Below are 15,599 nucleotides of genomic sequence, written 5' to 3'. Positions count from 1 at the left end.
AATCCTTTGAAACACTGTTTTCATCGCCAGCGATTGAGCCATCGTCCAAATACCAACAATTTAATTCGGATGATAAGCTTCTAGTAAGTTTGTTGATGATCAGACAAAAAAGAGCAGGTCCTAAGGGATCAGCTTGTTGAACACCTCTCTCAGACAGAATCAGATGTTCACCAAAACTCAAATAGGAAGCTGATTTATAACACTGACTTGAAAAGGGATTTATATCCCTTATATCCAGGATTATTCCTGGAAACGAATCTTCAACCTCACGAAGCATGATGTTTCTATCAATCATGTTGAAGGCATTTTTGAAGTCTATTTTCAGGAAAATTTTTGAATCGGGATTTGGATGAAGATTAATATATCTACGAGCAGCATGAGCAACAGCTTCACATCCACCTACAGTACCGAAACCAAACTGTAGTGGACGTAACATCGATCCTACTTCGTCTCATACAACCAAGTTTAGCTACCAATCGACGATAAAAGGTACCGACGGCAATCGGTTTTATTCCTACATCCTTTTTACGAAGAGCACACAGTGAAGCGCCAAAACGTATAGAAAAAATTTCTGGAGAAACCCTACCAGTAAAAATGAAGTTACATAATTTTGTATCAGAAGAAAGAAGTTTCTGTCCTGAATTTTCAGAGCTGTGACTAATGAGGTCTTGCATATGACTAGGGCGGAAAGAATCCAAACCACCAGCAGAACCAGAACGAAAAGATTTAATTGCCTCCGATACTTCATGCTCTGAAAATTGGAACACCGGAAACTCTGAAAAATCGTGTGGTAGTTGCGAATCCAGAGAATGTGTGGAGGAATCTGGTGGAGGGTGTTTTGATCGGAGAACTGAAAGTGTGGATTCATCGTATTCGGCCAAAGTATAACTTGAGCTCAAGATTCTGATAGCTGACCTAATGTCACCATCAGCTATTTTACTCAAAACAAGCTTAGAAAAGTTTTGGTTATATTTCCTTTCATCGATTTGAGATGGAATGATATTGGTCTTGGAATTAACAAGTTTGATGTTTTTCTTTATAAGAGATGCGAGAGAAGATCTACGGGAGTCCTTGACATGTGGGATGGAGAACAAAGTATAAGGGAAAGGTAACAAGTTTTCCCAGCATGTTGGAGAGTTTGTATGTAAACATTCTTCTATAATTTCACAAAGGGCAGAGACAGAGCAATTTCTTGCAGATTTGGGAATCCTTTTTGTAATGTGACTGGATCGTTTCAATGAGGACAATTTTTCATGAAACGTAGTATTCAATGACGCATCTTTATTAGAATGAGGCAATAGAACAGAATCGACAGCTTGTGTGAAAGCAGATTCATTCAAAGAGGATTTTGTATTATGAATTTTATGAACTCTACCATTATGAATTTTGACACCTTTCGTTGTTTTAAAGGATTTTTCACAAATTTTACAGAATTTGTTATCAAGAGAAAGGCCATCGTTAGCAGTCATTGAAATGAATGATATACAACTACGGCTCAAAATGAGCAAAATATGTGTTTTATATATAAAAGATATATTTTAAGAATACTCAGTTTTTAGTTGAACTGGTCCACTTGAATTGAATGATTTTTTCACTTCCTAAATTTGACGAACATATTTTAAAATATGACAGTTCAAAATCAAAGGTAGACATAATATAGGAGTTGAATTTCATAATCGTGAAAGTGCCAATTCCCTAGGCTTGAACGAAAAACTAAAAACGTTAGGATATAGATTATACAGTCCTAATAGTAATGTTACCTGCAAAGCCATATTAGAGAAGATAACTACACATTACTCAGGAGAGGAACTGAAAATGATGATTAAAAGCCCTTATAAAGTGTCAAAAGAATGAACAGACGCATTGTAACAGATGGAAAAATACAATACGTACCTGCATCGACGACTTTAATTACTTTTGAGGAAACTTTAATTTCTAGGTATGTTGACATTTGCTTTTCAACTTACATAACAACTCCTTATATGAATCCAGTGATTCAATGTTTTAATTGTCTTCTTTATGGACACATTGAAAAATATTGCAAAGGTAAACAAAAATGTTTTTCTTCTACTCAAAGTCACATAGATGAAGAGACATATAAAACTTGTAATAACATAAAATGCCTTTTTTATGGAAGTACTGAACTTAAATCTAATAATAGAATATGCAAGAAATTTGAACGTCAAAAAAATGTGGAGAAAATGACTATTGAAAATATTTCTTTTTATGAAGCTATCAAATACTTTCCAGAAGAACCAACTTCTTATAATACACAAGCTAATGATTATCCAATATTGCAAAATAGATATACATGCAATAATAATGATATTTCAGTAGAGCAATGCAAAAAATCAAAGATTCAGTAGATCATACGCACAAAACATAGTGATAGAGAACATAGAATCGGCTATGACAGGGATGCATTGAACGAAGTTTTGCTGTATCCAGATGGTAGAATTCCATAACCTCCACCAAGATAAAAATAATTGATGTAATTACCGCATATGATAAGGCTAGACTCTACCGATACCAAAGACTTATACTAGCACTGTTTGGGAACAGGGTGGATACTACATCTATGAAAGTCATTCAATGGAATATACGTAGCGTTAAGGCCAACTTTCATTACTTGACACATTTACTAGAGGAGCACATGCCTCACGTTATCCTGTTGAACGAAACGTGGCTAAAAAAGATTATAATTGAATATAACTGGCCGATACTTGATTAAAATCCATATTTGAAAACTAATCAATAGAGGTTATTGTATGATTTTCACTATAAGGGTTTTACAAAAACCGCGACACGTGTTTCGCTATACAATAGCTTTGTCAAGCATAACTGAGAGTTACTTTTAAATTACAACATTATATACTATAACCTAGTACCTAGTCGTCTACCTAAATAATAAATATACCTGAAAAAGTCAGGTATCAATACATTTTTCGAAAGTCTAATATCTGCATGTGCCCGTTATCATTCATTATCATTCATAATTCGTCCACTCACCCATATCAGCATAAGGTAGCAGCTTTCAACAGTATGATCCACAGACTGATGAATGTACCTTTGTCAGATGCGAATTTCAATAAAGAACTGAATATAATGAAGCACATTCTTTATTATCAAAGAAGTTATACAGTCAAGCTTTGAAAGAAGTTTACCCAATTCGAAGAGAAGAGGATAAAAGTTATAGAACCTTAACCTAATTAGGTCAATCCACTACAAATATTCCAGATTTTCTGCACAGCAAAGGTGTAAATACTGCTTCCAAAACCAACAACAACTTGGGCATACACATTAAAAATATCAAAGATGAAAGTTCAGTTTCAGAAAACTCAGGAGTGTATAAATTATCGTGTGGGTCATGTCCGATGTTTTATATAGGTCAAACGAAAACCCGCATAAAGGAACACAAATATAGTTTTCAGAATGGAAAAATAAATTCCACATATGCCAGTCATTTAATCTCAGAGGAACATGAGTTCAACCATGAATACAAACCCCTCCATTTTCAGAAGAAAGCTTTGAAACTCAACCTGTTGGAGAGTATGGAAATAAACAAATTCAAAAACTCTCAACATCTTATGAACGATCAAACTGACTTGAATACTTCGCCATTATTGAATCTGTTCATTCGCAGGTAAAAATAGTTAGGTATATTTACAGGTAGACTTTCGAAAAATGTATTGATACCTGACTTTTTCAGGTATATTTTTTCTGATACATTTATTATTGAGGTAGACGAATAGGTACTAAGTTATAGTATATAATGTTATAATTTAGGAGTAACTCTCAGTTATGCTTGAAGAAGCTATTGTATAGCGAAACACGTGTCGCGGTTTTTGTAAATCCCTTATAGAATAAACTCTACTGATTAGTTTTTCAAAAGATTATACTCCAAATTTGAAAAATTATAATACTATACGAAGTGAATGGACATTGGGGTATTGCCACCCTCGTTCGCAAAGACTGTCATTACTTCATTGTGGACATACAGGAATTGAATGATCATAAATTCCAAACTTTGATAGTCAATGTAGATAACATAAATATAGTAAACTCCTATAACCCCACGAACGATCATTTTTCCATAGACCAAGCTACTAGTTTACTACATCATTTACGAGGAAAAATAATTTTGATGGAGGATTTTAACTCACACCATCCCTTATGGGGTATTGCCTCGAGTAATTTCAATGGCAATGTATTTGTAGTATGAACGTGTGAAGGTACTAGATTTGCAAGCTCTCTGGAAAAACCAAATCCAGTGGATTTATGTTTGGTGTCTGGTGCAATAGCACCAACATGTTCTTGGATGGTAATGGAAGTATGTGGAAATAGCGATCACTACCCTACCCTATGCATCTATAATAACACAGAGGAAGACGTATACATTAATAAATAATACGAGAAAAGTTAGAGCCTTTCCGAAAGCGGATTGGAACACATACACACAACAGGACAATGAGTGCACACAAGCCGACACAAAAAAGAAACAAGCCATCAAACACTTTCAACTATTCTTAACAATTACGAATCATATAGAAGCCACAAAAACAATAGAGGTAACAAAACGTTTCTTGAGAAAGAAAAAGAGAAAAGTTTTCTAATATTTTATGCTTCCCTAAATCGCGACTCTAACATATCTTACGTATGGAACATAATTCGAAGCTATTTCGACAAGAAACTTAAAAAATACAATTCCATCGATGCGCCAGATGCACAAACAGCAATTGCACTATTAGGTCAAATGTCCATTTGTAATCTGGAACCGGACTTCCAACTTAAATCTAATACTACACACACTCAGCCATTTTCGCTAGCAGAACTTGAACTGGCAATGAAATTCAAGAAAGTAACCGCACCAGGGAGAGATGGCATCCTATATGCTATGTTTCTACACTTACCTTTGGAATTGAAACTCGCACTACTACAATTATAGAATGGTTTTCTACAGGGTGACACAATTACGTGTCATGGAAAAAATTTTTATCGATTGGCATTAAAAAGGCTTCTATTCACACAGATACAAATACATATCGCCTATTGGCTATGGCTGTGGGTTGAAACTACTCGAACAAATAATCAAAACACGTTTAGAGTGGTTTTTCGATAATAACCAACTTCTTTCCGATGGATTGCACTTCCTTTTTAACTTCTTATATACAATTGGCTTTCTGCTTGAATCAGAACGTCATTGCGGTTCTTTTAGATTGTCAATTTGGCGGGAATACGGTCAAAGTGTTGAAAAAAACCAATTTCTAAATTGTCGACGTTTCGAAACTTTATTGTTTCATCTTCAGGACTCTGAAGTATAAGAACAAGACATACATATTAAAATGGAAATTTACAAAGCAGTTCTGTTAGAAACAAAATAAATTATGTAATATAACAATCGTTACAAAATAATAAACATTTCGAACACTTTACAGAAAACAACGTTGATGAGTACTTACATTTAGGGCAGCTTTCCGAGTATTTATATTTTATGTCGAAATTATCCACTCCACCCTTCGGAAAGCTGCCCTAAATGTAAGTACTCATCAACGTTGTTTTTTGTAGAGTGTTCGAAACGTTTATCATTTTTTAACGATTGTTATATTACATAATTTATTTTGTTTCTAACAGAACCGCTTTGTAAATTTCCATTTTAATATGTATGTCTTGTTCTTATACTTCAAAGTCCTGAAGATGAAACAATAAAGTTTCGAAACGTCGACAATTCAGCAATTGGTTTTCTTCAACATTTTGACCAAATTCCCGCCAACTTGACACTCAAAATAAATACACTTTCCACCATTAATATGTAGATGTCCAAACATGACCTTCAACTGAGTTTAGGTGAATATGTGAAAGCATGTTCTTTCACAAAGATAGATCTTCCGTTGGACCCTTGAACATTCGGATAGACATTCATCCCCTGCAGGCCAAGAAAGAGATTTAATACTTAGGAACTTTCTTTTGCATTCATCTAAATTGGGACAGAAGCATTGATCATGTTATTTCTGAATCAAATAAAGGCATCAATATTATAAAAACTTTTTACAAAGTATGATGGGGCACGGACCCAAGAACTATGTTGCTGGCATTAAATGGACTTGTGCGTGCACACTTAGATTATGGCGCCTTCTCATTCAGCCCTTGTACTAAAAAGAACTTGGACAAATTAGATACAGCCTATATATCAGGATTTAGAATTATTCTAAATCCACGCCTCGCAATGCTATTCTGGCGGAAGCAGGTTTGACAGATTTAGACCACCGCAAATACTGGCTTACCTATAAATATGTCATCAAAAATAGGTATTTCAAGCCACTTTCACTTGAGATCTTGAAAATAATTAACATCATATACCACCACCAATATAGTTACTGGAAAAATAAACAACTTCCATATTTGGTCGAGGACTTACATTCTAGTAAATTGACCTCGAAAAATATGTATGCAAACGCTATCATACCAAGTTACAGCTTCAATTTGGTAACATATTTCCAGGATTTAGATATTATTGATGCCAAAATCACAAAACAAGACCCTGATTGTTACAAGAACTCTTTATATTTCTCTGAACAATATCATAATGACTACATTTTTGTATATACTGATGCATCAAAAGCTAATACTAAGGTGGGTAAAGGCATTTATATTCCACAACTAGACATACATTTTCATCACGACTACATGATCACCTGAACATCTGTGACGCGGAGATGATTGCCTTGTATACAGGTCTGTGTACAGATCTGTATGAAAAAGGGCGACATAACTTTCTTTTCATCGATTCTGCAAGTACACGAATATAGACTTTATTACATTGAGCATTAAAAACATTATCACTACTACAACTCCACACTATACTTTCATATTTACATGGATTCCAGGACATTCACATATTGTTGGTGAGGAGCAGGAGGATAAGTTGGTGAAAGTTGGCACGATTATCAGTGTTCCATTGAACATCCCAGTTAATAAACATAATTTCTTACCATTCCCGAAAAACATCAATCAACACTTTTATACTAAATGGCAACAAGAGATACAGAATAAAGGTAAACATATTGTAGAATCCACCCCAACTTCCCTAATCGGCCTTGGTATCTGACAATTCCGGCTATGAACAGAAGACATGTTTCAAGCCTTATTCGTATGAAAACCGGCCACTGTTTGACTAAGTCACATTTATTTCGTATTGGCGTCTCTTCAAGTCCACATTGCGAGTGTGGACAACTAGACAAGTTGGAACATACATTCCTAGAATGCCCAATTAACAGTATCCCTGGTTATGACATTTAACAACAACTTCTCAAAAAAGGCATTTCGGCTCCCTCGGATATGTCAACAGTACTTGGCTCTTCACACTTCGGTATTATCAAAACACTCGTCTATTTTATGATATAGAATCATATCAAACGATAAGTCAACAAGGGTGGGAGGGGTGGTTTCCTTTCTTTCACCTCCTTTATATTTTTCTCCTTTTTCCCATCCCACCATCACAATGTACGTACTATCTGTCTTTTTATCCCTCAGTTCCCAACATAAGGCAACGTTCGACATTCTAGTAGACGGCGCATGTACCGCTATATCCAGTCTAGTTAGTCGAAAACACGAAGTTACTTATACTTACACCCAAGCACAATAGATCTCCAATCTCAGTAGCACGCCATCCAAAATAGTGAGAGAGAACTACCCCAGCTAATGCCGCGTAGAAAGTTGAAGTAAAACCACCATTTGAAAGATTCTCCGCAAATAACTTCCGATACAACAAAATCAATTCCAATTAGTTATATCTGCAGTTGATTCAGTAAGATATATCATTGTGCCACCTGCAGAGAAAGTCTGTAAAAAACTCCACGAATACATACTCCGGGGTGGAAGTCAGAATAATGAATGAATATCTTCCGAATGGGGTGCATATACATGCCCAAGTTTAGGAAGTTACTTGCAAGGAATCTTCCAAATGGGAGACGTTACAAAGGTTCCTGATGCTTATATGCCACACGTATGTCCAAATTCTTAGGTTCACATGGAAGGCGAGGGTAAGGTCTTTTCACTCAAACTTGAGCATGTCAAATGCACCTCTCCGGAAGATATTTATTTATTATTCTTCCATCCCCGAGTTTGTGTTTATGGAGTTGTTTCCTAACTTTGTCTACTGTGGTTCATCCTACTGAATCAACTGCATAGAGAGCTTATGTCTAGTTGGAATTGATTTTGTTTTTTCGGGATAATCAGACAGTTCACTCTATCTGTAATGACTATCAAGATACTGATGAGGAGCTAATACTCCGAAATCGGTCTGTTGATGGTCGTTCCGACCAATTGAAATCGATTTCCGATTTTGGGAAGTTACTTGCGACGAATCTTTCAAATGGAATACATTGTACAGGTGCCTGATGGTTTTACTTCAACTTTCTGCACGGCATTAGCTGGGTTAGTTGTTGTTTATTCTTCAGATATCTGCCACAATTACCTGCAAAGTCGTAGGTTCACATAAGATGTAAGAGGTAAGATTTTTTCACCTGAACTTTAGCCTGTCATATGCATAATTTTGGTGAATTATGAGTTGGATGAACTCATAGATGACTGTGTTTTTCAGCGAAAGTAAGTTGTTAGGCTTATCAGAACAGAACAAAATATGTCAGTCACCAAATGAAACAGCTTTGAGAAGTAACATATTCATTATTCATTTTTCGTGTCACCCAACCTTGTCACTTTCACCCACTAGGTGTGGGTAATAATCCAGAACCTTGAATTAGATTTCTCTCCTCTACGCTTCCAGCTTCCAACCCTTTGATGCAGTAGTTTTCTAGAAAAAAAGTTATAAGAAAAGCGGGCAGTAAACGAACATATGAATTGTTTTTTCACTTCAAATCCTAATTTTTCATTGTACAACTAGCTCAGTTTCAATTCAAGGATTATCTTACTGGCTCATTCACAATAAAGTATTATCTACTATGGAAATTGATGATGTTCAGTATCTCACAGATTTTGGCGGTGACTATGTCGAGATTGGATATTTCAATTGCAGAAAAAAAATGGATATTTGAAAGTAGTAGGTGCGCCAATATAACACAGTTATTTAAATTGAAAGTGTATATTTTTAGAAGAAATTAATTTTTAGGGAAGAAAAGTTTTGGGGGAATCTTTCAAAGAAAGTAATATTCTCACATTTTTTGTTTCAAGATGGTGAAGTGGAAAGCCAAAAGGTTTCTTTCCCAAGAAACACAGTTATTCGTTTATTAAAATCCGGATGAACATTTCAACTATCACTACGTGATTGAACTCGAAATCAAGCCCAAAGAGACATGATCGGTAGCAAATCCAAAAAGGAACCTCCAAAATGTAATAATGGAAAACGAAGCTATGGAAGTTGTGTTGTATAAGGTCATTTGCTGAAGTCTCAAGACTATTCGAATAATTCTGGAATCCCATAAATTCCATGGCTATACATTCCAAATTCAGCACGAATAAAATAAAGATGACTTCAACAGTGAACGGATGATAAATAACTTGAATTGATTGTTGAGTGAATTTTTTTTTCAGATGAATGTTCATTTTTTCTGAACGAGACTGTAAATGGTCACGACCATCGGTTTTGGAGTAAAAAAACTGTACTTTTTCCGTGAAGTTCATACTCAACATTCAGAGAAGCTAATGTATGGGCTGTGACTTGCAGTTGTTACAAGACACCGTTGAACCCACTTAAACAGATATTCTTGAACATATTCACAGCATCAATGGAAATGAATCAACATTTCAACAAGGGATATCTCCTCACTATACCCATGCTATTCGTATGTTATTCAATCAAACCCTTTCTAGTAGGTGGATACATCAAAGAGGATCAGTGAAGTATTCTGCAACGTCAAAAATTTTTAATCAGATTTTGGTACGTTTTCATTTATAACTGCCACAATATAATATTTGGAATGCCTCAAAACATCTCAAAGCGTTTTGAATAAATCATTTATCACTCTATAGAAACAGGACACCAACATGTTGAATATTTGTTGAAATAAAATTTAGTACGATACTTGGCACAGTTTGAATTTCTTAATCTCTCCTTTGTGGAATGGAAATCTCAGTGACAGCTTATTTTCCGATATCCGCTACCAGAAAGTGGAAAGCGTTGAGAGGAGAAATCGATGATTATTCAAATGAGGTATTGCTTGGCCGCCTGGCCCCTCGAAATGAGAATGGGCGGATCATGGCATTTGGGGAAGAAATCCCAAATGACATAATTGAGATACTGGCCTTGTTTCGTTTACACTGGTCCACCGTGTATTTATTGGCAATTGAAATATCAAGTCGAATGCAATTTCTTTCAATAGAACTCGAATTATTTTTTTCTCATGATCAGAAATATACAGTACCTACTTAATTATTATACTTTTAAACGCCGTACCTTCCTGTAGTTCGACTTTCTCATCATTTTAAAACAAAACTGTTCATCTTCCCTTGCGAATTCTTTAAAATTATTTTACATACAATACAATAAATATTTCAGAAAGTATGTCAGTTTGTCTCTTTGAGATCGTTGAGTCATACAAATATGCCGTGGTCTTGAAGAATTCGAAGGTGTGCAAATATCTCTGGTATGCCGAAACAGTTTTATTGAATCTGATAATTATTTCAATCACCAGTTTTGGGTAATGGAATTGACTGGAACATCAAATAGTTTGGAAGTTCTAACACCTGATTACTAAAACTCATTATACTCTCGATTAGTTTTTCAGTTGAATATGAGTTGAATATGAGTTGTAACAAAAAGGTAGATCATAAATTATACCATATATTGTAGGAAAGCACAAAACGAAAATCGATTTTTTCCAATATTTCATGAACTGTTCAACATATTTTAATGAAAATAAATTCATGGCTTCCTTATTGTAAGATCATCTTTTTCGTATGAAACTAGTCCATACAAATTTTAGGGGTATTGTACCCTCAAAACCCACCAAACATTTCTCTATGTGTTACAATTGAATCAGTATTGTGACACCATTTGTTTATTACATCATTTTTTATTTTATTTGCCACCTAGCACTTTCTCGAAAATACAGTTCTTATCGAGATTTTCAATAATCTTCTAAAATTCTTCCTACAGATAACAAACAGTTGCTTCAGCAACTACATACTGTCAGTTGTGACACTATATTTTTTTTGCATAATTCTTAATTTTTTTTCTATCTTCTAGCACTTTTTAGACACGCCAGCTTTCACCGAGATGCAGAGTATTCATGTTATTGGCAGGTTCAAAAAATATGTTAAAGTTTATAGTATTTCCTAATTTTTTCATAAGATTACAGGCTTCTGATAAAATACAATTGCACTTTCAATGATTCGATGCCTTAGTTGTTGCTTGCCGATTGTTTCAACAGAATACGCGTCTTCTTTGGTAAAACCCCAAAAGCAACAGTCAATAGGGTTGAGATCTGGATTTCTGGCTGGATAGGAAATAGTTTCCAGGGCCCCTTCTAATCCAACGTGCGGGAGACAGACCAAAAAGTTATTCCCCAACCTCATTATCGAAATGCGCTGGAGCTCCATCTTGTAAATTCCACATATTTTACCTCATGTCTACATTTACCTCGTTCAAATATTCTGATGAACAATTTTGTAAAAACTGTGACTAATTTGCACCATTCAAATTATTTGGAAGAAATACTGGTCCTAATAAATTATTACTCACAATGCCACAATGAGTCGTATTTTTTGCGTGAGGGTATTCAACAGTTGTTAAGTGATAGGGGTGAATTTGCTGTTCCTGTAATCTTCTCCAAATCTTTTTCTTGTACGGCTTCCAGGGCTTTCATCGACAAATTCTGAAATCTCCTCATCGTTTATATTCATTTTTTGACGACCACTATCACCAGCAACTTTCAGTCGCAAAGTACTCGTCTCCCGTAAATGACGATCCATGGAAAAAAATAATCGTCTGTATGGTGTATTCCGATTGGTTGATGCTTCCGAATAACGCCCTCTAGCTGCTGCACTGTTTCCTTGGCATCCACCTGTGACTACCATAATTATAGATAATGACCCAAAATCTTGTAAAAGCCTGACCAAACGTAGTCAGAATTGAATACATATCTGCCATTTCTGCAAACGTATAAACAGAAAGTTTGATTTTTCTCAACACCCCTGAAATACGCAGTAATCAAAAGCTTCCATTGACTGTGTCTGATTCTTGAAGCAAATGTTTGTTAATTATTCATAAGAACTATGTGTTGAACAGTCAACTAACAAATTTTCAAAGGATATTGAACAAGAGCCTGCATCTCGATAGAAACTGGCTTTCCGAAAAAGTGCTACGAAGTAAAAAAAATCAAAAATGAACCAATACTGTAACAATATCAATTCAATTCCAACGCATAGGAAAGTTTGGGGAATTTTAGGGGTTCAATACCCCTCTTAAATATTCATGGGATGAAAAGATTCTGAGGTTTTATGTGAAAAAAAAAATGCTCTCTCGATAAGAAAGCTATGGATCAATTTTTATTTTGTAGTTTCCAAGGGCTGTAACTTTTTATGTGTTCACATTTGCATCAGAGTCAGTTATATTCAATTGAATTATTCTCGAAACAAGAATATATGGTTCAATTCATGACCTACCATTCTGTTACAACCTGTATGTAAATGCGAGAGTTATTTGAAGTATAATATCACGCAGGTATCTGATACAACTTCTATACATTCATCAGAAAATTAAATGAAAACTCACGTTATCATTATATGCATCGTAACATTGACATTAATAATTTCGAATTCAGCAACAAATATTATTAGGAGATTGAAAAAACCAACAGCTCGAGGACATGCATAAATAGGAGATAGCCTTCATTGTTTTGCATATTACAGATATGTTGGAAGTTCACATTTCACATCCAATTTATTACAGTGTTACGACAGAGTTAGTTAACCAAAATGATAAATTAAATAATGAAAGGTAAAACTGGAACTTCTGGGATATAATAAATCTAATAGGCTCACCAGGAATGCCATACTGTTCTTGATGCGCGTTTCACCAACCAAATAGGCGTTATCAGGAAATGACAAAAACTTCTTCAGCCTAGAATTCGACCTTGACATTTTCTGAAATGAAACAAATGAATTAAAACAAATTTGTATATTGTTTTTATTTTTTTATGACGTGTTCTCGTGTGCATGATAGTCTTTGAGTAGCCATTTCGTGAACAACTACTAAATGGAAAAATATATGATCAGGATGAATCTATTCCCGTTTTATTTCATCCTCCACTGGCCTTTTTCTTCAGTCAAGGTTATATCTTTATTCCAGGTTACTCGTTGAATCAGCCATTATTGTAAAATAAAATACACTTTCTTTCACTAAAAAGAATTTCCATATTGATAAATCATTACAAATTTGAAGTAGGTTGTTAAAGATTTATCATTGTTATCTGATTACATCCTGTATATCGTTTTTGATTGACATTTTTTAGTAGTGATCAAGGTTGATGTGAAAATATAAGTTTTGTTGAAAAAAAAAAGTTAAGTTTTTTGAAAGACGTCTGACTTTTCTAAAAGAATATGAAATTTTGTTCTTCGACCCGGAATAAATAATAATTTGCAGGTAAATCAAAAACATATGTTCCTTCGAGCCGGATGAATAATAATTTGCAGGTAATTCAAAAACATATGGTCCTTCGAGATATGCAAAGAAACAACAAGCTTCAAGACTGAAGAAATTGGAAATCGAAACGGCAATAAAGAAGAAAACATTAGAAAAAGAGCTTATAGATCTAGAACTAGCCCTGAAAGTAGCAGAAATTGAAGAGAATAGTGATGAAAGTGAGTCACTGTCAATGCATCAGTCCCAAAAGCCTAACGTGGAAGATTGGATCGACGGTAAAACTCCATGGACAAACGGGCATGACGGTGAGGATAAGCATTCGATATTCATGGTAAAAGAAGATGAATTGGTAAGAGATTATCATTCTAAAAATAGTCCGGAAAAGTATTCTACCCCTTTCTTTCATAACAATATGTATCAAATGACTATTCTTCAGATGACAAAAATATTAACAAGGCAATCTCTGCCACGAGAACTTTCCATTTTTGACGGAAATCCATGTGAATGGCCCAATTTTATTTATCATTATAATAATTCTAACGCTATTTGTGGATTTTCAAATGAGGAAAATCAATCTAGACTACAGAAGTGCCTAAAAGGAAATGTCAAAAAAATTGTTCAATCCCTTTTAATAATGCCACAAAATGTTGACAAAGTTATTGATTTACTGAAAAATCGTTTTGGTCGGCCAGATCATATAATAATGATGTTGTTAGAGAAAATAAAGAAATTTCCACCCGTGAGAGAAGAAAAGCTTGAGTTATTCATAGAGTTTTGTGATGAAATCAAAAATTTTGTAGCTACTATAGAATCGCTCAATGAGGAAAAACATTTACATAACTCAATTCTAGTGAATGAAATAATGAGTAAATTACCAACCTCATATCAGCTATCATGGGTAGAACACCTTTCTAAGTTAGTAAAACCACGATTCAAACTAGTAGAATTAGGAAAGTGGCTTGATGAAAAGACAAATGCGGCTAGTCAAATTCCAAAATATGACATTCAGGAAAATACGTCAAAATCAAAATATGTCAAGAATAATAACGGAAAATAAGATATGCTTTTCTTGTTTGAGTTTTTATCATAATCTGAAGCAATGCAGAAAACGAAAGGTATGTGGAGTCCAACAATGTCCAAAGTTTCATCATAAGTTATTACATAAAGACATTCCTGAGACTATTAATGAAGCCAATAATGTTGATAACTCTGCCATTGTTGGAACAAATTCTCACGTTTTCAATAATAAATCCGTTCTACTGAAAATTTTACCGGTAGTTGTCACTTGTCGAAACAAAACAGCCGAAACTTATGCACTTTTGGATGACGCATCAACAATTTCATTAATAGATGAAGAATTTGCTAATTATCTTGGTCATGACGGTCCCATACAAAGTCTTTCTCTACAATAGACTAATGACGATTTGTTTCATCAACAAAATGATTCTAAAGTTGTTTCATTCACTATTAGTTCCAAAGTCTCAATTTTCAGATGCGCCAAGTACGAACAGCGAAACTTTCTCCTCCCTCGCAGACAGTAGATTTCGATAAAATCATGATGAAGTATCCATACATCAAGGATAAGATTTCACCGTTGAAAGATGCTCAACCCAGGATACTCATCGGAGCGCGCCTAAGACATTTCTTGAAGAAAACCCAGAGACTAGGAGAAATACAGGACTTGACGAATTCTTCAGAATGGGAATACATCGATTCCAAAGAAAATGTGGCTGATGAAGCTACGAAGAGATTGGAAAAAATTACGTTCAGCGATAATAACCGGAGATGGATTACCGGACCAGATTTCTTGATATTATCACCAGATCAATGGCCAAAAGAAAAAATGGAAAGGGAAGTAAATATTGATCATTTGGAAGAGAGACCTTGCGAATTTGTATTCTATCATTTCATTCAAGATAATCTCATAGTGCCTGACCCGAATAGGTTCTCTATATGAAAGAGATTGTTACGTGCTACAGCCTATGTCATTAGGTTTAATGAA

General features: G+C 34.7%; 1 protein-coding gene across 1 annotated transcript in view; it reads right to left on the bottom strand.

The window, feature by feature from the left end:
* Positions 1–14,723, bottom strand: part of LOC111505287 (uncharacterized) — a 45,609-nt gene extending 30,886 nt beyond the window's left edge. The window contains exons 1-2 of the mRNA XM_074175209.1: positions 14,477–14,723; positions 12,997–13,098 (exon numbers count right to left, since the gene is read on the bottom strand). Coding sequence (XP_074031310.1) covers positions 12,997–13,095 — 99 coding nt within the window. The 5' untranslated portion in view covers positions 13,096–13,098; positions 14,477–14,723. The remainder of the gene's footprint in view (positions 1–12,996; positions 13,099–14,476) is intronic.
* Between the last annotated feature and the right edge of the window lie 876 nt (positions 14,724–15,599).

The sequence above is a fragment of the Leptinotarsa decemlineata genome, unplaced genomic scaffold (assembly GCF_025532065.1).
Source record: "Leptinotarsa decemlineata unplaced genomic scaffold, Ldec_3_MD MMD2_tig00000882_RagTag_RagTag, whole genome shotgun sequence".
NCBI classification, from domain to species: Eukaryota; Metazoa; Arthropoda; class Insecta; order Coleoptera; family Chrysomelidae; genus Leptinotarsa; species Leptinotarsa decemlineata.
The sequence above is the reverse complement of the archived record's forward strand: the minus strand, read 5'-3'. Positions and strand labels throughout refer to the sequence as shown.